We start from the raw sequence: 22,476 nt of genomic DNA on the forward strand, positions 1-22,476 counted from the left end.
ATCCGCTCCGCTCCGCCGCAGGGCAAGCGGGATCCATCTTCATCCGGCGCTCCGCCTGGGCTTTGTGGGTGCGTCCCCACTTCCGCAATGGGAGCATTTCTAGCCAATCAAGTCCCTTCTCCTTCCACATCTCCCAATAGATGTGCTTGGGGGCGGGGTTTCCGTGGATCCCACCTCCCGAGGCCCAGGCGCGGAAGGCGATTGGGGAACTGTGAGGGGGCGGAGCCTGCAGAAGAAAATGGCGGCCGTCCGGGGGCTAACAGCTGTGGCCCTGAGAGTGGTGACTCCCTGGCAAAGGAGCAGGTAACCAAGCCTAAAAAAGCACCTGGTTAGGCCCTCCAAGACTCAGGAGAACTAAGGCTCGCTGGGGAGGTGAAGGTTTGGCGTGAGGCTGTTAGGGGAAGGGACTTCAGGTTTGGCGTGAGCTGTCCGGGTGGGGGAACTTCAGGTTTGGCGTGAGGCTGGCCGGGTGGGGAGACTTCAGGTTTGGCGTGAGGCTGTCCAGGTGGAGGCACTTCAGGTTTGGCGTGAACTGTCCGGGTGGGGGAACTTCAGGTTTGGCGTGAGGCTGGCTGGGTAGGGAGACTTCAGGTTTGGCGTGAGGCTGTCCGGTGGGGGGACTTCAGGTTTGGCGTGGGGCTGTCCGGTGGGAGGACTTCAGATTTGGCGTGAGGCTGGCCGGGTGGGGAGACTTCAGGTTTGGCGTGAGGCTGGCCGGGTGGGGAGACTTCAGGTTTGGCGTGGGGCTGTCCGGTGGGAGGACTTCAGATTTGGCGTGAGGCTGTCCGGGTGGGGAGACTTCAGATTTGGCGTGAGGCTGGCCGGGTGGGGAGACTTCAGGTTTGGCGTGGGGCTGTCCGGTGGGAGGACTTCAGATTTGGCGTGAGGCTGGCCGGGTGGGGAGACTTCAGGTTTGGCGTGGGGCTGTCCGGTGGGGGGACTTCAGATTTGGCGTGAGGCTGGCCGGGTGGGGAGACTTCAGGTTTGGCGTGAGGCTGTCCGGTGGGGGAACTTCAGGTTTGGCGTGGGGCTGTCCGGTGGGAGGACTTCAGATTTGGCGTGGGGCTGTCCACGTGGAGGGTTCTAGGTGCTCTTCTGCTCCCAATCTCATCCACCTCCCTTGCGCAGCAGGATTCTCACGGCCTCCCGCGGACCCCGGGCGCTTCGGGAAGTGTCGTCCTCTAGCCCTGAAGCTGGCGAAGGGCAGATCCACCTCACCGACAGCTGCGTCCAGGTGAGAAGCCGGTCGCGGGGCAGGGGTGGTGGTGGGGGGAGGGGGAGGATTTCCTTTTGGTCCACCCTTCTTTCTCTCCTTGCCTGGCATTCTTGACTCTCCTTCCTGCATTTCAGAGGCTTCTGGAAATCACCGAAGGGTCAGAATTCCTCAGGCTGGAGGTGGAGGGAGGTGGATGCTCCGGATTCCAGTACAAATTTTCACTGGATACAGTTATCAACCCCGACGACAGGCAAGGAGAAAGGGGTGGGTCCTCCGAGAATGTGCAGGAGGGATAAAAGTGTCTCCAATTTAAGATGCACTTTTATTCCACATTTAAAACTTCTGCTAAGGATAACATTGCACCACCCTTCTCACACAGTGGGGATACAGTGAAGATTTGTTGCCTTGATTCAAAATAACTAAGTCATAGGAGGAAAATTGGCCTAAGTCCATAGGGTCATTGGTAGAGAGTCAAGCTGGACTAGAAAGTTTCCAGGCCTAAATTTCTATAATTTCCCAGTACTCTTTCCATTAGATCTTTTTGCCTCAGAGAAAATCAGTACCTGTTAGAGGTCATAAGGGAAGCTTCCTCAGTATTTTAGAAAACAGGATGGGCATCTCTGGGCTCAGAGGGTGTTATGTCTCTGGTGTTTATGATGTTCATTAATGCCTTCCTCCCTTCTTTTCAGGGTGTTTGAAAAGGGTGGGGCAAGAGTGGTGGTTGACTCTGATAGCTTGGCCTTCGTCAAAGGGGCCCATGTGGACTTCAGCCAAGAACTGATCCGAAGCTCATTTCAAGTGTTGAACAATCCTCAAGCACAGCAAGGTTGCTCTTGTGGATCATCCTTCTCTGTCAAACTTTGATGTGATGACAAGTGACCCGGAGATTGCTATCATCTGACTGATTTGAGGAACCTGGGATTAGAACAATTCTAGAAGTTTCCTTCCTATCATGACCCTCTCTCAATTTTATTTTCCCTTAATTCAGGATGTTGTTTCACCACTATTTTCAGAATGTGAAACTTTTACTCTTGATTTAATTTCTCCTACACAGTTGTAAGGCCAAGCCTGTGGATGCTGTTACCTAAGGTTTAGTAACTGGTTGAAACCAGTATCATCTGTAGCACCTCCAAGGTTCCAGGAGTTAGTTCTCTGGCCTTCAGAGCTACTTGTACAAATGTGTATAGCTATGTATAAAAGCTTCGTTTTAAAGAAAGTCCTTATTTATTTGTGTTGTGGATCAGAATCACAGATTGCATAGCTTGAACACTGTGTTACTAGACCAGAGAGGATGAGAAAGCCAAAAGGAATGTTATCTTTTTGTTTTGCTATTTATTTATTTACTTACTTTTATTGAAGTATAGTTGATTTGCGGTATTGTGCCAATCTCTGCTGTACAGCGAAGTGACTCAGTTATATACATATATACTTTCCTTTTTATTTTCTCTTCCATTATGGTTTATCACAGGATATTGAATATAGTTCCCCTGTGCTATACAGTAGGACCTTGTTGTTGAAATGTTATCTTTTTCATCTCACCCTTCCTTAATGTGCTAGTTTACTTACCATTATTTTCTATGCACCCGATTCTTCGCTTCCCATTTGTTACAGCAGATACATTTTCTTCTCATACTTAGGAATGTGTTAGATTCACGAAACCAATAACCCATCACCCAGAAAAATTTCGAACTAAACCTCACTGATACTTGAATCATAAGTTTGAAAATAAGCTCCATACTCCATATTTGCACAAGACATTTCGTGATTCTTTGCTCATTTAGTGACTAAATCTTTTTAAAATATGTTGCTTTATTTATCTTATGGTGTAAAATGTTTCTGGTCTCATTGCATAGCTGGAAGTTGTCCCTTTGTTGATATAGATAATAGATACTTGGGTTTGTTTGTTTTTTTTCAGTTTGGACTATAAAATGTAGGGTGCCCATTTAAATTTGAATTTTTGACAGCAAATAATTTTTAGTATAAGTGTGTCTCTGCGAATAGTAAAAATTATTTGTTGTTTATCTGAAATTCAGATTTAATTGGGTATCCTATATTTTTATTTGTTAAATTTGATAACCTTCCTTTCAAGTCTCTGTAAGAAGAGCTTTTTAGCCACGAATTCCAGTGAATTTAGCTAGAAACAACCGTAGTCTGTATATGACCAGGTTGGGGCAGCCAGAACTGCATGGCAACAGACAGCTAAAGGAAAAGATAAAAAGCACCACCACGACAAATGGTTAACGACTGCTAACGTTGGGAAAACCACAGCCAAGCTGACTCTGTAAGGGCTACTGGTTAAACTCATCTTTTCTTCGAGAGCCTAAAAGTTCATATCAGCAAATTTTGCATTCTGGAATGGATTGAAACTTTTCTAGACTTAATTAAGGTCATTCAATAAAAGAATCATCCGTAAGAAAAATAGAAATACAGAATCTGAGACAAACTTACTTACATTTTCAATGTGGGAAACCCTAGGACTTAGAACAAACCTATCGTGTGTCTGCAGTGTATACAGACACAAAAGGTCACTCAGAAACCTGAGCAGGTTTTTTTCTTAGCAGATTGCCATGGAAAAAGTCAGAAAGCACTGTGTGGAAGCATCTGTGTATTAACTACTAAGTCAGTGAAAGTAGTTGCCAATACCTGGGCCTAATAAGGTTTTCAGCACAGACTAAGTCCTTTTATCCTCCTTGAGAAGAGATTTTGTTACATTTGAAGTGTTAAACCTCTTCTCTGATATTTTTGTGGGTTACCACACACATAATAATGAGCTTAGCACAAACATAATAGCTTTAGTTATTCCATAAACCATTAAGTTCTAGTGGTCAGTTGGGCAAGAACATGATTTCTTCCAAAGACTGTATAAATACCTCCTATGAATGGAAGAATTGAATTTTGTGTTTAGAAAAAGTGGGTTTGGGAGAAATCAGCTTACTTCATCACATTGGGAAAGCTTCATAGGGAAGCCTGAGGTGGTGACAAGAGGTCTCCATTGGAGGAGGGTGATGTAGAAATTTTAAGAACACGGCATGAGGAGATAATGGCATCAAGGGGACAGTGGGCAATTGGCTTGGAATAAACAGTGATGGTAAAATAGGTTTAGGATCTTCTGCAGGGCTTTCTGATCAGATGCCCTCTTCCTGGCAGGCTGTCAAAGCCAGCAGACATTTTCACAAGTTTTGTTCACTGTGCAGTTCGTTAGATTTTTTACCTTCCCATTACTTTGAGGGGAGGTTATCAAGACCCTGTTTATTGCAGAATTGGGTTTTATTTACCTTCATGAGCTAGTGATCCCTGGGGCAGCATGCCCCACCGTTGTTGTAGCCGAACAGTTGTGCAAGAAATGAAGGCATGAGACCCTCCCTCTGTTTTACGTTGTGAGTCTTTATGTTGTTGGCTCTTAACTATAGGTGTCCCACCTGCCCTTAGTCTCTTTGTGTGGGAATGTTGACCAGTTACAGGGGATTCAGGGATAAGAGATTAGAAAGGACTACTGAAGAAGGTGTCTGCCGGGGCCCAGCCCTGGTGGATCCAGGGTGATTCGAAGGGGAGACAGATAGGTGAGGAAAAACTTATTTATTTAGAGATATAAGATTAGGAAGAAATAGTATAGTAGGAAATTTAGGTGGAGAAAAGAGGCTGAATAACTTGGTTTATGGGGAAAACCAATAAAACTTCGAGACAAGAAGTTTGCACCATCTACGTTAGGCCACCGGCGCCCACTTGAATATCGAAGGGTGCTCTGCCTTAGGCTCCCTTTCACGTGGATCTTAGAAGCCAAGGCAAGTAAGTAGACGTGGTGAGCCTCCCCGCTCCAGATGGGAATTCAGCTGGAAAAGGGGAGAAAAGAACGACATGGGGGAGCCCAGCATCGGTTTAAGACTCAAGACTTTATTTTCAAAATCATCTTATATACCCCAAGTTGTACATAAAGAAATAATGGAATATGCAGAGTTATGCAGGGGCAACAGTCCTGACCCTCATTGAGACCAGGCTTTCTTTTACATACTTTCCTGTATACAAAAGGTCTCAGGTGGTTTACATTATCTTCTGGCCAAGAGGCCTGTTAACATTTTTATGGCTCTCTTCCTAGATAAATGTCTATCAACCAGAAAACTTTTTCCCTAGAAGTGTTCTTTCTTTACTCTGCATCACCCTCAAAGTACTAAATAAAGTTACATTCCTGTAGAACAAAGGTGCAGTGGGTTATAACAAAGAAAGTACTTAACTCAAAGATCTAATGTTGCTAATACCAGGTCTACTACCTGTTTTTTCTATACACCAACTATATCTACAAGTAAAAGATATGAAAATTTGGCAGCAAGTATTGGCTCAACAAATGAAACCTTTAATCAGTCCTGTTCTAGTGACTTTGACTCTTTGGAAGCCCTTACATTCCTAGGATGTTTTAAGCTTCCTGTGCCTCTTGTGGTCGGGAGGCCGCAAACAATCACATGCACAGCTGTAAGAGTCTGGCAGGCAGGCTAGAAAGCCATCAGAGGGATTTTTTGGATTGAAACACTCTTACTATGCCCAGGAGATTTATTATCTAAAAGCTCTAAATTAACTTTTTCCAGAAAAAAGGTGGTGGGGGGACAGCCCCCTGTTAATGTCAGAAGAGTAGGTGGAAAGCATAACACAGTAAAGCAGGCAGACGCTGGTTTTGAGGGGTGGATGCTCAGGAAATTCCAGGGGGAACCCCTGAGGCCCGACTCGCCTTGCCCATCAGGCCTCTCTGCAGGACCTTGTCATGGGTGGGATCTCCCGTGCTGGCTCCCGGCAGGTGTCCAAGAAGATACTCTTCTTTCTCTTTCTTCCGAGAATTGCACCCCATTCTTTTGGTCTTTCGTTGTAAAGCATAAGAGAAGGGTCAGAATTTGGCTGGGACACCCTGTACAGGGAAGCGGGCAGCACTGATGATCAGTGCTGGAAGGGGTAGCCCTCCCCTGAACTCAGGGGCCTGAACTGACACCCTGCAGTGGGCGGGGTCTAAGTGTCCCACATACCATGGCCTTGCACGTGTGTCTCAAAAGGAGGAAACTCCTCCACTTTTTTAGGTATCTAACATTGATGTTTATGATTGCCTTTTAAAATCCCTGTTTGCCATTTCTCCAGAGAAATGCCACCAGGATGTTTAAAGGAAATTTGATTTAAGAAGTACTGAAACAGTTATCATCTGGCTTTAATTGTAAAACATAGATAAATATATATAGAGAGGGAACATTTAAGCAGTCTATGTCCAGCAGCTGTATTCAAAAATATTTTATTTTTGAATAGGTAAGACACAGTACAAAATTCGAAAAGACACAAATGGGGATACAGTGAAGAGTCTCCCAGTCCTGTGTGCATCCACCTGTTGCCCTTCCCATCAACTAGTTTCTAAGAATTTACCCCACAGATATAACCCCATAGATACAATGTGAAATAACATATGTACAGGAATATTCATCGTAGCATTATTTATAATAGCAAAAGAGAAAACAATGGAAACACCCATTAATAGGCTGGTTAAATAAATTATGACTTGTCTATTCAATGGAGAAGTATACAGTTATAAAATAGACCGAGGCAGTCCTTTACGTGCAAGTACGTATGACGTGAAAAAAAGCAGAAAAGTGCAGAACAGCACGCATGGTGTGCTATTAATATTCGTGTTTCTAACAAGGAAATATGTGTACAAGCATGGGAACATCCCTGGAAGGGTGACAGGAGTGTGGGGTTTGGGAGGTAGGGCCGTGGGTGCAGCGGTTAAGATGCACGGCCTGAAGGGTATACTGAGGGACGGTGAGTTTTCTGAAACGTGAGGTGTGAGGTGGAGTGGCGGAGATGAGGTTAGCACATATCCACTTCTCTTCTCCCTCTCTAGACAAATAGCAATAGCAGCATACGTTCACTTTGCTGTGCAACCTTCCTTCTTCCCTCAATCTGTTTTGGATATCTTATCCAGGCGTTTAGAGCAACCCCCTTATTTTTTCTTTTTGGGGCTCCATGGAAATGCACTGTTTCTAACCTTTTGCTATTACAAATAATGCTAAAATAAATAACCCCTTACACACGTCATTTTACATTTGGTGAGACTATATCTGAAGGTTAAATTTAAATTCCGAGAAGTGGAATGACTGATTTAAAGAATAAGTGCTTTTGTAATTTTGAAAGACACTGCCATCCTTTTCAGAAGTTGTATCAGAATATATTCCTGTCAGCTATGTGTGTGAGTGTATCGTTTTCCCATAGATGCTTGCCAACTCAACGTTTTGACAAACGTTTAAATTTTTACCAACCTAATCGTTTACAAAAGTGTCTCCATATAGTTTTCACTTGCATTTCTTTTTATTCTGAGTGAAGGTCAGAATATTTTCATATGTTTAAGAACTACATATTTTTGTCTGCTGAAAACATCTCAACTAGTGTAGTGACCTAGAGCAGATTTTTTAAGCTTTGTAAGTCCAACTTCCCCATCTGTAAACTGGGAATCAAAATAGTAAGGATTGTTGGATGATTAAATGAAATTTGTGTACAGCGTTCAGCACAGGCCTGGCACATAGCAAGCAGTCAATAAGTCATCATGTGATGGCTGACAATCAGAGCAGCAAGTAGGACAGGACAGATTCAATTAAGAAAAGAGGATTCATCTCCACATCTTCAGGCACACGGAGCCTTATTCATTTACATTGCCATTCATCAGAGAAATGCAAAGTCAGATCTTGCCTTGCCTTAGAAAGGGAAAGAACCTTCTCCTGTTGGAACCCAGTCATGTTGGCAGAGCTGATGAGGGGGTAAGCACAGTCTCATCTCTAACGTTCAGACTCAGTCAACGTGGTAAAGAAATTTGGTTTAATGTGAAATAAAAACAAAACCAGAATAGCCCAGAAATGTACATTTCTTTATTCCACCGTGGTTCTAAACTCCCTGCTAGCCCAGGCTGGAGTGAGTCTCTACTTGTAAACTCAGTGGGATGCCAGCCAGCCATTGTATGAAGGGGAAAGAGGGCAGACGCCTCTGAGTAGAGAGAGGGAACAACACAGGGAACCTGGGTTCTCCTAAACAGGAATACACTGTATTTCAGAAGCGGACCTCTTTATTTTTAGCACATCGAACTGGTGTCCACAAAAGGAGAGCTCAGGAGAGACTTGTGTCCTGTAAGAAGCAGTATGTATTTAATGGAGGTCTTCGGAGATAGGCACCCTGTCTCGGGGCAGCCCTTGCTGTGGTGCTCAGGAGCTATCGCTGGGTAGACTGAATGGTTATTTACCTGAAGCTACTGATTATTTTCTTTAGATCTGTATAAAGCTGTGGTGCCCCCCTTCGCATCAACTCCCCATTTAAAAAAAAAAATATTGTCCTGTTGCCGCTCTCTCAGGCTCCTTGCTCCCCTTCATGTGCGTCTCTTACTAGCAAGCTAGTATCAGTCTTGCTTCTCTGAGATGAGGGCATCTTCTGCCCCTCTCTGGGGCCATAAAACTGGCAACAAGGTGGAGATGTGGCTAAATCTGGCCCAATCAGACTGGCTGAGTGGTGACGATCACTCTCCAAACTCCTCTCCTGCTCCCTGCCCCATCCTTTTTCGCTTGATAGATTCTGAAGGGCCATTCCAGGGCAGATGTGGCCTCTGATCCAGGTGTATAAGCATCAGGATGATACGTGGATCATGTCTAGAGAAGGGGTATGTGCAGCATGAGGCCAAAGGGCCTTGCACGTTTGCACAGCTTGAGGGGCTGGTTGAGGGCCGTCCTTTGATCAGCATCCCATGGCAAGGCCAGGACAGATGGCAGACTGGGCCTCGTGGCCAGTGGCTGAAGCATTAAAGCACTTGGTGGTGTTTGAGCCAAGCAAGGGCATGGCGGTGTGGAGGCCATGACAGATGCTCACACAGCAAGAGCCGAAGCTGGGGGAGATGAAAAGCAGGCGAGGCTGGCTGGGAGCTGGGCCACAGGGGCTCCGGCCGGTGTTTTCACGGCATCTCCCCAGCTAGGAAAGCTTCCTCAAGGCCCCGCCTGTGGCCAGGGCCCATTTCCAGGTAACTGCCCACACTCGACCCGTCTCTGCTACTCCTTGGCGATGCAGTGCGGGGGGCCTGCCTCAGCCACATAACCCGGGAGGCAGTGGCAGCGGTAGGAGCCCTCCGTGTTCTCGCAGTGACCATGGACACAGAGCGCAGCAGGCCCGTTCAGGTCCTCACACTCATTCACATCTAAGAGGAGGAGAGGGAGGAGAGAGCTGTAGGGAGCCCACGTGCCTATGGCCTGCTGCCCCCGGTGCCCCTCTGGTCAGTAAGCCCTGAGTGCTGCCCCGCAGCGGAATCGTCCGTGTGGCAGCCAAAGGACGCCCCAAAGGAAGCAACTCACGGACACAAAGCCAGGGGTCGTGAGCCCTTACTGTGACCATGCTGTCTTGCCCCTGCCTTTCTTCTATCTAGGAACCTCCATGGAAAGGGCTTTCTAATCATAGCGATAGACCTTTGGAGCTCTCACCACCTGGCTTGGTGCCCAGCAGGCCCTCCAGCGGGCAGCAGTGGGTCTGCCACCTAGGCGAAGTCAGGCATCCCTAAGTGAGCAGTGGGCCAGTCTGACTATTCCACATGAAGCCAGGCCGTCCTGCCTCCTGGGCATTGGCACTCTTGATTCCAGACCTACCCACACAGGCCATGTGGGCCGTGTCCAGCTGGAAGCCCTCGAAGCAGTCACAGGTGTAGCCCTCGCGCACACGTACGCAGCGGCCATTCTCACAGCCATTCAGGATGCCGCACTCCTCTGCCTGGAGCCCTTCAAAGCCGGCCTGGTGCTCTGGGAGGAGGGAGTCAGAGAGCCAGGGGGGCTGAGGTCTCATACCCCACCCTGAGGCCCTTGCCCTCTGCTCAGAGGAGCCTAATGAACTCCTGGGGTAGGGTGGGGAGGGTTATAACACTGTCACAGAAAGATGGTGAAACAAAAGGCAATACCCCTAAAAAATAAGCATGTGTCATTTTTAGATGGGGAAACCTGCTTGCTTTAAATGAGGCTCTGGGGAGGTGGGGACTCACTGCTTTCACAACACCAGGGATCCTGAGCACTTCAGTATCTCTGTATAGTTTTGATTTTGTTGTGGTTAGTGGCAGGATGTTACAGTAAAATCTTCACATAGCTTTTTGGGGGTGGACAGGACTGGTAGCAAAAGGGACTACCCTCACTCACCATAAAGCAAAACTGCTCCCAGGTCTGCCTAACCCTCTTCTTTCTCTAAGTAACTCCCCTCCCCTGGAAAAGACCCTCCTCCTAACCTCATTGTAGTTTTGATCAGTCTGATACAGTGGCTGTGCCCGTGGCAAGCACCATTGCACAGATGCCAAGCCCGACTTCCTTATTAGAATCCAAGTCTTGAGTGCTGGAGTCATTGCCACTTACAAACCAGGTCACCACAGTGGGCCTTTAAAGGGCTTAGAAATCCTTAATTCCCATTTCAAACTGTGGTGCTGGAGAAGACTCTTGACAGTCCCTTGGGTAGCAAGGAGGTCAAACCAGTCAATCCTACAGGAAATCAACCCTGAATATTCATTGGAAGAACTGATGCTGAAGCTGAAGCTCCAATACTTTGGCCACCTTATGAGAAGAGCTTGACTCACTGGGAAAAGACCCTGATGCTGGGAAAAGATTGAAGGTAGGAGGAGAGGGGGACGACAGAGGATGAGATGGTTGGACAGCATCACCGACTCAATGGACATGAGTTTGAGCAAACTCAGGGAGATAATGAAGGACAGGGAAGCCTGGCGTGCTGCAGTCCATGGGGTCGCAAAGAGTCAGAGATGACTTAGTGACTGAACAACAACAATTCCCACTTCGGGTCACAGGTTTGAGCCTGTAGAGCAGGGTGTTCTGCAGACTGTACGTCGCGTGGGAGGAGCGTGCTGCTGGTCCCTCTCAGCTCCAGCAAGCAGCTTTGAGGTTGGGATGGTGTCCTGTATGTTTTAGCGTCCCCTGTGTTAGTTAGGCCATCAAAGGGGGTTGTTAGCGCCTGTCCCTTGGGTGAACCGTGAGAGGGCTAGGTGGATTTTTCCCTTTCCTGTCCTCACCCTGCTGACAGTGATGAGCAGATGGAGAAGATGGAAGTGAAACCGCTTCAGAGCCCACCTCTTCCCCGTTTTTGCAGCAACACAGACCTGGGTGGCTGGCCACATAGTGGGGCTGGAGTTCTGAGGGCTGCAGGGGAGGTTCAGGGAGCGGTATGCGGTCCCCCGGGCGGCCGGCCGTGCTGGGGAAGAGTGGCTCGGGGATGGCGTCCTCGGGGCCCAGGTAGTTGTAGAAGGGGACCCCGTCTGGGCCGTAGAGGCTATAGTGCAGGTCATCGGGCCCGGGGCCGTACTCATAGCCAGGCCGGAAGTGGATCCCAGCCTCCCGCTCGGCTTCGATCCGGGCCACGTTGCAGAGCTGAGCGTAGACCTCTGTAGGGAGCAGGAGGGAGAGAGGAAGCTGGGCCCGGGCTCTTGGGAGCTGAGGCCCGGGGTGCTGTTTCTTGACTCAAGAACAGAGGGAGGTGCTGGGACCACTGCCCTGAGTTCCTGGCGGTGTTCCTCTCCCCTAACCCCGCTCTGCCCTACAGCATTCATCCCCAAACAAGACAGAGGGAAGGCAGGCCCGTGACTTGCCCTACTCCTTTCTGAAGCCCCCGCCCCTTTCCAAGGTGAGGACATCCCCTCTCTGGGGGCCCAGCTCTGAGGCGTCCCTGCCTTCTCACCGGAGCTCCTGGGGGGGCACAGAGCACACTGCTGGCTCCAGGCCTCGCCGTCCTGACAGCAGCACTCGGTGTAGGTGGTGCGGCGGCCGTGCAGGGGATGGCTGCACACGTAGTTGGTAACTCTCTTCCAGCAGATGTCCATGTGGATGTCGTGGTCAGGCAGGTCCTCTGGGGGCACAGGGCACGTGAGCCTCCCCATCCCCGGTCCGCTCCCCCTGCTGCGCCCCCCCAACCCCCCACCCCCACTGACCCACACCACTGGTGCTGTTCACACAGCGCTGCTGGCTGAGGTCCAGGGTGAGGGGCGGGCTGCAGAAGCAGTGGAAGGAGCCTTCTGTGTTCACACACTCGCCATTTTCACAGACCATGTCCTGGCACTCGTCATGATCTGGGAGGCAAGGAGGACGGGGAGGAACATTGAGGGCAGTGCCCACGTGCCATGTCCACCCACCGCTGCCTTCAGGGAAGGGGGGTTTCTTGTAACTGATAATGCCCCCCACCTCCTGCCCAGCCTGGGAGGCCCCAGCCCAAGGATGACTTGCTAGTAGGTCCCCTCACCCCCCACCTCAGACCCACCTGCTACAGCAGGCATCCTCCCTAGGGAAGGGGGACACTTCCAGCCAGAACTAGGCTGCCTGGCAGGGGGGTGGGGGAGCATTCAGCAGTGGGCCCCAGGGTGGGGAGGGGTGGCGAGCGCCCTCACCCTCACACTTCCTGAGGGCAGCATTGTAGTGGTAGCCAGGGTCGCACAGGCAGATGTAGCCGGGCACTGTGTTGAGACACCGGCCATTCCGGCAGAGCCCGGGCCCGAACATCACGCACTCGTCGGCATCTGCGGGAGGGCAGAGCTGAGTGAGGGCAAGGCGAGACACGGGATGAGGCAGTCCTTAGATCTAGGGGCTCCAAAGCCAGACTGCTGCTGCTGCTGCTGCTAAGTCGCTTCAGTCGTGTCCGACTCTGTGTGACCCCATAGACGGCAGCCCACCAGGTTCCCCCATCCCTGGGATTCTCCAGGCAAGAACACTGGAGTAGGTTGCCATTTCCTTCTCCAATGCATGAAAGTGAAAAGTGAAAGTGAAGTCGCTCAGTTGTGTCTGACTCTTAGCGACCTCATGGACTGCAGCCTACCAGGCTCCTCTGTCCATGGGATTTTCCAGGCAAGAGTACTGGAGTGGGGTGCCATTGCCTTCTCCAAAAGCGAGACTGACTGGGGCCGAATCCCAGCCTTGCCACTTGATGGGGCAGGTGACATTGGGCCAATTGCTTAGGTTGTCCCTTGCTTCAGTTCCTTACCTAGAAAATGTGGCTCCTACTCCTTAACCTTGTAGAGTTGTTATGAGGGTTGAGATGTTAATACATGTGAGGTGCTTAAAATAGTGCTTGGCACATAATAGGCACTCAAGGAGAACCATTTCCGATTCTGCTGTTTTCTTTTCCAGTTTCAGGTATAAGTCCATACCCGAACCACCCTTTCTGAGGATGAGTTCCTCAAAGTTTCCAGCTCTGTAAGTGGGGCCAGGGAGATCAGCAGCTGCCTCTGGCCTCTGTCCCTGTGCCCTGGGAGTGGGTTAGTCAAGGCATCATAGCTTGTTCCTGGAGAGCTCAGCCTCAGGGGGAGTAGAGAAAACCAAAGTGGGGTTGACGGGACAATCCAGGAGGAGCTCAGGTCAGAACTTCCAGCTAAAGATCTGTAGGTCTGTAGCCTTGGGACAGGAAGGTTAGAAGCAACCTGAGAGGTGAAGCCTGCATGCAGAGGCCTCCTGGGGGACTAGGCCAGGCCCACTGAGGTGAGTGGCATTTGGGGAGGAGGGTCTTGGGGAGGTTACCTGTGTATGTGGTCTGTCCAAACATCCAGGCTCCTTCAACAGGGATGTAGCCTTTCCCACTAGGGCAGATCTCGCTGAACTCGACTGTGCAGGGAGGCATCCAAGCTCAGAGAGAGAAAGACTCTGCACGCCAACCCTCCCCCCCCCCCGACTTCTTTCTGTGTCACTCTGCAGAGCCGACTTTGAGAGGACCTGGGACCCTTGGGGGCCTTACCTGAGTCCTCATCTGGGCACAGGTCACAGGCATCTCCCCAGCCGGTGCCCTGGGTGCAGCAGCACTCGGCCTGCGTGGTGTTCCGGCCCAGAAGGCGGGAGCAGGGAGTCTGGTCCTTCTGTCCAGAGTAGCATTCCATGCGGACGGGGCCTGGTGGGTGTGCCCCTGGCCTGGCCTCAGGGACACTCGGACCTGTGTGTGACAGACGCCCCTTATTAATGTCTGTTCATGGCCCCCTGGGGCACCCTGGCCTTTGAATTTATTTAAATTTTAAACATTTATAGGGCACGTTACAGTGTACTTTTATTATCTCACTTGATACGCCTTATGAAGAGCTTATTATCATCAGCTTTCTTTTATAGAAGAGGCAGTTGAGGTTTAGAGAAGCTAGATGACTTGCAGGAGCCACCTAGTGGCAGAGCAGGGAAGTGACCCCAGTTCCTCTGGTGCCACACCCCTACTCTTTCCAAGATACCATCCTGCCTTCCTCCCCTGCAGTGGGGTGGCCCCAGTCCCTGGCATATCACACCATACAGGCATGGTATGGTACACCATTCCATTCCTCTGTGTCACGCTGTACCCCTGCCCCTCCCACTCTTCCTTGTTCCGGGTCCTGCTTCCTTTCCCTCATGTCAGAGAAGGCCAGCTGAATCCTAGTCCTGGGCTGAGAGGCTGAAACCGGCAGCTCTGGAGTGGAGTGGGACGGGAGAGTTTAGCTCAGTTTCTGGGCCTCCCTCACCTAAGAGGTTCCTGGGGTTTGACTGAGGGTCCCTCCAAGGCTCAGATGGTGAGGGACAGGGATGCCTGATGTGCTGCAGTCCATGGGGTCACGAAGAGTGACCCCAGACTTGGCGACTGAACAATGACAACCAAGGCTCAATCTGAGCTCCCTGCCCTCCCCTCGGCCCCCAAGTTGGCATTAGAGCTTCTCGAGCCTCCTGTAGGGTCGTCGAAGCCCTGCAACCTCCTGGAGGTTCCTGGGGCATAGTCGACTTTGCTCCACACTCAGACTCCTCACCTCTCCGCACTCCACACTCCAGCCCTAAGATGCTCCCCTGCCCACATCGCCGAGATCTCTCTCAAGAGCTGGAGCAGTGGAAGCACTGTGTACGCCAGACAGCGGGGGGTGCACCGTGAGGGTGGGGCGCAGGGCTCACCTCCAGCCCCCCGCGGGCGACAGCGCCCCTCCTGAGCGTCGTACTCCTCCAGGTCGCTGGCGCAGAGGCACAGGAAGGAGCCCTCCACGTTCTCGCAGAGCGCTGCCCCACACACCGCCAGCATGAGCTCACACTCGTTCACGTCTGCCAGACAGGAAGACCGGCTCGCGGGCGAGGGAGAGGCCGAGGCCCCTGCCCCTGTCTCCAGCCCCGCAGGCAAATCCCCATCTCATCCCCGCCCCACCCCCGCAACCCCCAAAGAAACAGGCTAAAGGCCTGGGGAAGAGCAGGAAGTGGGTATGACTTCGCAGGAAGGAGGACCAGGTGAGCAGAGGGGATGGGAAGGGAGGGAGAAGGAAAAGGGTGGCAGAAAAGGGCCCATAAATGGACAAGGAGGAAGGGTTCTTCCTTCTGCATATTCCCCAAACGCGCTTCTTGAACCCTTGGGTCTCTGGGGAAGGGTGGCGCCTTCACTAGTGTGCTTGCTCCCCCTGCTGGTAGAAGGGGGGCCTCGCTTCCCTGATCAACCTGGCCACGGTGCCCCAGTGGGTGCGTACGTGTGCTCCACTGCGCAATCGGGTGCCACTCTTTGTGACCCCATGCATGGACTGTAACCCGCCATGCTCCGCTATCCATGGGAATCCTCCAGGCAAGAATACTGGAGTGGGTTGCCATTTCCTACTCCAAAGGGTCTTCCCAACCCAGGGATCAGATGCACGTCTCCTACATCTCCTGCATTGGCAGGTGGCGTCTTTACCACTGAGCCACCTGGGAAGCCCAAGGTGCCCCTGTAGTTCAGTTCAGTTCAGTTCAGTTCAGTGGCTCAGTCGTGTCTGACTCTTTGCGACCCCATGGACTGCAGCATGCCAGGCCTCCCTGTCCATCACCAATTCCCGGAGTTTTATTCAAATTCATGTCTGTTGAGTTGGTGGATGCCATCCAACCATCTCATCCTCTGTCGGGGGAGCTGAAATCCCCCTTCCTTGTCACTCTGTGTTGAGGGCTCCATGTGGAGCCCACGTGACCCTGAACCTTTCAGGAGGAGGGCCCTAGGGCCCCTCTATGCAGGGCAGCCAAGGTCTGTGGAGACGGGGTCAAGGGCCCGAGAGCCTTCCCTTCCCTGGTTCAGAGCTGGCTAGGCCACAGGCTTCTCACCAACGCAGTCCCAGCCGGAGGGCGAGGTCTCGAAGCCCTGGTCACAGAGGCAGCGGAAGGAGCCGTCGGTGTTGTCGCAGAAGCCATGGGCCCCACACATGGTGTCGTTGGCACACTCGTCTATGTCTGCGGGACAGGGCGGGATACAGTGTAGGGTGTGCTCTCTGTTCGCTGGGAATACTTATTTATCTGGCTTATTAACACCAAGATCTCTGAACACTAACTTCTGAACACAGAGTGAGAAAACTAAACAGTCCTCTTCAATTTTTGTGTAAGCGCTGCTGCATGGAAAACACACAGACAGCTGAAAAAATTGTTTCTAGCCAGGTACGTGAAAAGTAGATGTTGTCCTAGGCCTCCCAGCCCGCAGGCCCCCTCCCCACTCACCAATGCAGTCTCCCGTCGGGGCCATGTGGAAGCCAGGCTGGCAGCCCAGGACACAGCGGTAGGAGCCAGGGCTGTTCTCGCACCTCCAGGCCCCGCACATCGGTTCTCCGAGGTCCTCGCACTCATCAATGTCTGTCCCCAGGGCCAGGAGAGGGGACAGAAGTGGCCAGGTCACTACCCCGACCCCATATCTCTGGCATGACAAGGTCGTGCTCCTCAACTTCTGAGGTTCTTGATTGGTTCCAAACCACTATGCTCATTTCAACCCCAAAACATCAAGTTCAGGACCCTTTCCCCTGAGCCGCAGGCCTGATTGTCCAGGAGAGCTCTCAGCCTCTGTGACACTCCTTTCCCCCTGCACTCTGCCCTCCACAGCAGAGCACTGTCTACCTCTCTATATATAACACCTTTCCCAACATGTATTATGGAGAGTTGTCTTCATATGTCTCCCTTGCTTAGTTTCAAGAAGATCCATAACTGTCTATTTGTCCTAACAAAATGCATTGAACCCAGGTGGTGTAAATGTCTATTGCATCTATTTGGGTTTCAAAAAACTAGACTGTGTGCTCTGCCACAGCACAAGGACATCCTGGGGGCAATCCCTGAGTCAGAAGAGGCTGAATAAAGACATTATCCATTGGATGATTTATCTATGGAAAGTGCTCGAAGCTGGGGCTCCTGGCCCCAGGGAGCGGAGGAGCTGGCAGGGTGGAGGTGGCTCTCTGTCTACATGGGGCAGAGCCCTGTCTGCTTACCCTCTGGAGCCCTTACCCACACACTCCCCACTCTCTGGGGAGGGCTGGAAGCCAGTCTCACACACACAGTTGAAGGAGCCGTCGGTGTTGACACACTGGCCCCCGAGACACCGGTCAGTGGCTGCACACTCATCCACATCTAGAATAGAGACGTTTGTCAGCAGGGCCAGCCATGGGTCCCCAGGGCCCTGGGCAGTTTCGCTCAGAGGAGGGCCAGGGAATGGCTCGAAGTAGAAAAGGGCCGGAAGATCTGAACAGGAGTCCAGAGCTGGAAGCCAGAGGCGCCGTTGGGCGTGGAGCCCTGGAACCAGGCAGGGCAGAGGGTGAAGGCACCTGCCGTATGCATCGTGGACAGGCCCTGGAGGAGGGCTCCAGAGACTCTCCCTGACCCCTGGTTCCCGCCCTCATCCCTCAGCCTCCCATCTTCCCATCCCAGGTGGACCGCGAGCCCCTGTCAGTACGCGGGATGACCCCTCGCGCCCCCTGCTGCCGGCTTCTCACCTTGGCAGCTGGTGCCCCCGTCCGCGCTGACGAAGCCGTCGGCACAGAGGCAGAAGAAGGACCCGTGGCTGTTGAGACACTCGCCGCGCGGTGCGCAGTACTCCTCACCCACACACTCGTTCACATCTGCGGGCAGATGAGCAGGTGGTGTCTCCCCCGGCAGGGGGCGATGTTCCCCGGGCAGTGCACGGTGTAGGGAAACCCTCCGCCCCACCCGGTCCCCGGCCGGGGAGACCTGAGCCACTCACCCTCACACACCGTGCCATTGGCCAGCTGGAAGCCCGGGGGACAGAGGCACTGGTAGGAGCCAGCCGTGTTCTTGCACTCGCCTCCCAGGCAGCTGCTCTGGGGGTCTTCACACTCGTCCACATCTGCAGGGCCACACCAGGAGACGGTAGCATGGAGGGGTGGGGTGGGGAGGCAGAACTGATGGGAAGACCTCCCAAGGGCAAGGATCAACAGGGAGGTCTCCAGAGGACCTGGGGGTCTGCCCGAGGAGACTGGACCCATAGGAGCACCATCAGCTTGTAAACTGGCACAGCTGGGAGAAGCTGGCGAGGGAGCCTTTGGGGAGGAGGATGGCTGCAGCTCCCTCCATCCTGCCCCAACCCAGCCCGGGAGACTCCCCTGACCTCCCGCTGCCCACGCTATGCCTGCCCAGGGCACACCTGGTCTCCCCTAGCAGCAACCCTGGCCTAAGTTGGCCAAACCCTACTGCCCTCTTCGTGGCTGAGATTTTACAGAAACAACAGGAAAACAACTGAGCGGATACAGAGAACCTGAGGAGGTAACAGAAAGTGGATTATTTAAATTGGCCTACAAATTGCCCTGGGACTTCCCTGGTGGCTCAGATTCTTTTCCCTGATGAAGAACCCACTTGCCAATGCAAGAGAAACTGGGTCTGATCCCTGAGTGGGAAGATCCCCTGGAGAAGGAAACGGCAACCCACTCCAGTAGTCTTGCCTGGAGAATCCCATGGACAGAGGAGCCTGGTGGGCTACAGTCCATACAGTCCATGGGGTTACAAAGAGTCGGACGCGACTGAGCAGCTAACACTTTCGCTTTCTTTCACAGATGGCCTGGTACCAGCCAGGGTCTTTAGAATAATGTCGCAGCACCCTCCTTTACAAGGAACTCTGGAGAAGCCTGTTAGATAACAGATCTCAAGACCCCCACCCCCAACAGACAGACTTAGCCGGTCTGCCAAGGCCTGGAAGCCGCGCTTCGATCGAACAACTCCCCATGCTTGTGACAAGCACTGAAGCTTTGGTCCAGTGGCTCATTGGCTCCCTAGACCCAGATCTGCAGTCGCCTTTCTGATGCCTGTTTAGGGAGGGAGGGCGAGAACAGGCGTCCCCAGCTGGCCCACACTCCGAGGCAAACTCCCTTCTCTGAGGGTGAAGGGTTAGTCTCCTGTTCCACATTGGGGGCCTCTCACCTTCACAGGTGTGGCCCAGGGCGCTGGGCTGGTAGCCCACCTCGCAGTCCCTGCAGGAGAAGGAGCCGGCAGTGTTGGTGCAGACTCCGGACGGGCAGACTCCCGGAAAGGCGCACTCGTCTAGGTCTGGGGCAGACAATCAGCCAGTCAGTCACCCAGGGGACCTGGGGATGCCTCCCTCCACCTGGCCAGGCCAGAACCACCCCAGATCTCTGGTTCCCTCTCTGAGCTTGTCGGACTCTGTGGGCCCCCGGGGAAGGGGAGCTCTGGTTCTGGGCCTCTTACAGGACAACCCCCACACCCTCTCCCCGGGGATGCTTCTGGGGTGGCTCGGCCATCAGCTTCCTTCCCTCTTGTCACTGTGACTCCCTTCTCCTTCTGTCCTCATGGAGAAAACAGAAGTGCAAGTCCATTCACAGGGTCCTCTTGCCTGGTCCGGAGACCCTCAGCATCAACCCCAAACCAGGGAACAAACGGAGGGTTCTTTGGGAGGTCCGAGGGTCTGTGCTCTCAGTTCCCCTTGGCCAACCCCCTCCCCAGGGTTACCTTCGCAGGCGGTGCCATCCTCATTCACCCAGTACCCACTCTCGCAGGCTGAGCAGGTGAAGGAGCCCTCCGTGTTGAGACAGAGGCCCGTGGGGCACGAGGCCCGGATGGCACACTCGTCGACATCTGAAACAGGCCATTGAGCTCTGTGTGGGGCTCTCTGCAGGACAGACATGCCAGGCTAGCCAGAGGTTGACAGGGAGGTGGGGGGTGGGGTTGGGGGGCTGTCGGGGAAAGACAGTCTCTGCAGCAGCACTGTGTTGGGTCAGCTCAGGGATGTGGGCCAGAGGGAAGGAGCTGCAGGTGGACGTGTCATGGATGGACAAAGGGCGCTTTGGATCCTTGTACCTTGGCAGCCCTTCTCATCTGGGGTAACTTCGTAGCCCTGCTCACAGGAGCATCTAAAGGAGCCCTCCAGGTTGATGCACGTTCCGTGGGTGCAGACCCCAGGGGTCAGACATTCATTCACATCTGTGGGAGAGAAGCCCAAGCTGGCCTCCTATCCCTTGCACAGCCTCCAGCATCAGGCCGAGAGCGTCTCCATTAAGAGGCCAGGAACCAGCATTCCGAGGGGCCCTAGCACCCTGAGAAGGACCAGAGGACATTCCTGCTCCTGGACCCATCTACCTTGGCTGGGTGCCCTTCCCCCGCCAAACTAACTTCCATCCCTGAGCTGACTTCAGCTCCATCCAGTGACACAGAGCACCCTGCAAGTTCCTAGAAAAGGGGGGCCAGGTTCCCCTCGCCCCAGCCCTGGGACTGATTTGGCCCATCTGAGGACACCTGGAGGCAAGTGTCTAAGACTTCTGCCTCACCCTAGAGTGAGTCTGAACCTCTCTGGTCTCCTCCCCGCCAACCAAATGGGTATGACCGCAAGTTCCCAGCCCACCCACCAGCTTCAGCAGGCGAGTGGGTAACACAGAGCGAGGCCAAGTTCTGCCTGGGTGGTTGAACGGCAGTCTCAAGGGCCTGGGAAATGCCTGCCCTCTCCAGAGCCTCAAAGTCTCTATTCACGACTCAGTCCCTCCTGGCATCCCGAGCCCTGGGCCCTTCTTCCTGCGAGGGTTGAGGGAAAGAGCATTCCTCCTACGGCTGACATGCACCGCCCCCAACCCCGACCTCCAGAGAAGACCACCTGCTGTTCTCTTAGGCGTTGGTGTTAGAGGTTGCTTTTGAGGTCCAGGAGGGCAGAAGACCCCTCCACACCACTGGCATCAGCCTCTTCCAAAAGACGCCTGGCACCTTCAGCCTACCTAGCAGAATCCAGCCCCAGAAGCCTCTGGAACCTTGGGCTGTATGTAGCTCCTGGACAGATATGGCCAAGGAGCCTAAGGGGCCCTCCTACCCTGGCTGATTCAGAGGGCAGAGCACCAGTAACTGAAGCACACCCACCTCATGACTAATGTCACGTGGAAACCCAGCTGGATCACGAAGGCAATAGCCTCCAAGCCATTTCCCTCTGCCCTTGCCTCCCCCCACCACCTTGTGTGGGCTCAACCCAGAGTCCCCAGGCCAAACAGCCCCCTCCATGCCTTGGCAGGCAGCCCTCACCTACACAGCTCCCGCCTTGGCCCCTGTAGCCTTCCTCGCAGGGCAGGCAAGTGAAGGAGCCGGGGGAGTTGACGCATCTCCCATCAGGGCAGGTGCCAGGGTGACGGCATTCGTTGATATCTGCAAAAATAACAGCCCCTGCCTTGGTCATCTCTGGGAACCACGGCCCGCGGGTGGGCTGTGAAGGAGCACATCCTTGATCCTGCTCTCGGTCGGGGGGAAGGAGGGATGTCAGTTCCTGTACAGATGGAAACCAGGAAGATGTGAGTGTTCTCTTGTGTTCCCACCCCCACCTCCCACCCACTGTCCTGGACGAAAGAGGGAGGGAAGACCGAGAGGAAGGGAGAAGCCCTGATGCAGGAGGCTGTGCTCTCAGTAGCTTGGGGAGGGTGAGAGGGCTCGAAGTCATGAGCTGGACTCTTGGGAAAGACCTTCGTCTCTCCCTTGTTCATTTACAAGGGGTGACGATGATGGGATTGGACGTGCTTGGCACAAAAGGCCCCAGAGACCCCACGATAGATCCTAGCTGGGCAATGAAGGCAAAACAGGCTTCCTGGCACCCAGAAAGGAGGACAGAGGATGACTCCCCCAATCTTTGATGTGGCCAAGACCAGCTCTGAGGCTGATGCAGAGTGAGGCTGACGCAGAGGCTAGGAAGGCTGCTGGAGAGGGAATTTTCTTCTAGCTGAGAACCACGTAGGGCTCCCACGCCCACTCTGGTGAGATTCAGGAAAGCCAGCCTGAAAGGATGAGTCTGAGCACCGATCAGACAAGCAGGGGGAGGGGGGAGCCATGGAGGGAGAGGAGCCAGTTCTGGGAGATGAGAACAACGGGGCGGAAGGCAAGCTTGCTCCCGAGAACGGCACACAGGCCTCTGCCCAATGCGAAGCCGGCATGCTGGGGAGTCCAGCTTCCAAGGCACCCCAGCTACCTGGGCCGAGTTGGTGAGGTCGGAACCCAGGGACTGAACTCTGGGTCAGGACGGCAGGAAGACGGTCAGCTCCTCTGGCCCAGTGTGCAGGC

The 22,476-nt window shown here is 53.0% G+C and overlaps 2 protein-coding genes across 5 annotated transcripts in view; one reads left to right on the top strand and one right to left on the bottom strand.

Moving 5' to 3' along the window:
- Positions 1-230: 230 nt before the first annotated feature.
- ISCA2 (iron-sulfur cluster assembly 2) lies at positions 231-3,641 on the top strand. Of its 2 annotated transcripts, none has more exons than XM_027972019.3 (4): positions 231-303; positions 1,129-1,234; positions 1,351-1,466; positions 1,906-3,641. In XM_027972019.3, exons 1-4 carry the CDS (start codon positions 239-241, stop codon positions 2,078-2,080), a joined length of 462 nt encoding a protein of 153 aa, XP_027827820.1. In that variant the 5' UTR covers positions 231-238; the 3' UTR covers positions 2,081-3,641. The 2 variants fall into 2 exon arrangements, with proteins under 2 accessions (XP_027827820.1, XP_027827821.1); XM_027972020.3 differs by having other exon boundaries at positions 1,132-1,234.
- A 1,446-nt stretch (positions 3,642-5,087) lies between these two features.
- LTBP2 (latent transforming growth factor beta binding protein 2) overlaps positions 5,088-22,476 on the bottom strand; it is a 111,945-nt gene continuing 94,556 nt past the window's right edge. Inside the window, exons 19-36 of one of the 3 annotated variants that reach the window (XM_042252771.2) lie at positions 21,454-21,573; positions 20,251-20,373; positions 19,903-20,028; positions 19,357-19,482; positions 18,167-18,289; positions 17,919-18,044; positions 17,434-17,556; positions 16,663-16,794; positions 16,276-16,401; positions 15,121-15,264; positions 13,964-14,155; positions 13,750-13,833; positions 12,627-12,755; positions 12,180-12,311; positions 11,924-12,091; positions 11,262-11,630; positions 9,850-9,999; positions 5,088-9,407 (exon numbers count right to left, since the gene is read on the bottom strand). In XM_042252771.2, coding sequence (XP_042108705.1) covers positions 9,262-9,407; positions 9,850-9,999; positions 11,262-11,630; positions 11,924-12,091; positions 12,180-12,311; positions 12,627-12,755; positions 13,750-13,833; positions 13,964-14,155; positions 15,121-15,264; positions 16,276-16,401; positions 16,663-16,794; positions 17,434-17,556; positions 17,919-18,044; positions 18,167-18,289; positions 19,357-19,482; positions 19,903-20,028; positions 20,251-20,373; positions 21,454-21,573 — 2,639 coding nt within the window. In that variant the 3' untranslated portion in view covers positions 5,088-9,261. Of the gene's footprint in view, positions 9,408-9,849; positions 10,000-11,261; positions 11,631-11,923; positions 12,092-12,173; positions 12,312-12,626; positions 12,756-13,749; positions 13,834-13,963; positions 14,156-15,120; positions 15,265-16,275; positions 16,402-16,662; positions 16,795-17,433; positions 17,557-17,918; positions 18,045-18,166; positions 18,290-19,356; positions 19,483-19,902; positions 20,029-20,250; positions 20,374-21,453; positions 21,574-22,476 lie in introns of all 3 variants that reach the window. The other 2 variants (XM_027972022.3, XM_042252770.2) reach the window with 2 other exon arrangements.

The sequence above is a fragment of the Ovis aries genome, chromosome 7 (assembly GCF_016772045.2).
Source record: "Ovis aries strain OAR_USU_Benz2616 breed Rambouillet chromosome 7, ARS-UI_Ramb_v3.0, whole genome shotgun sequence".
Taxonomy (NCBI): Eukaryota; Metazoa; Chordata; class Mammalia; order Artiodactyla; family Bovidae; genus Ovis; species Ovis aries.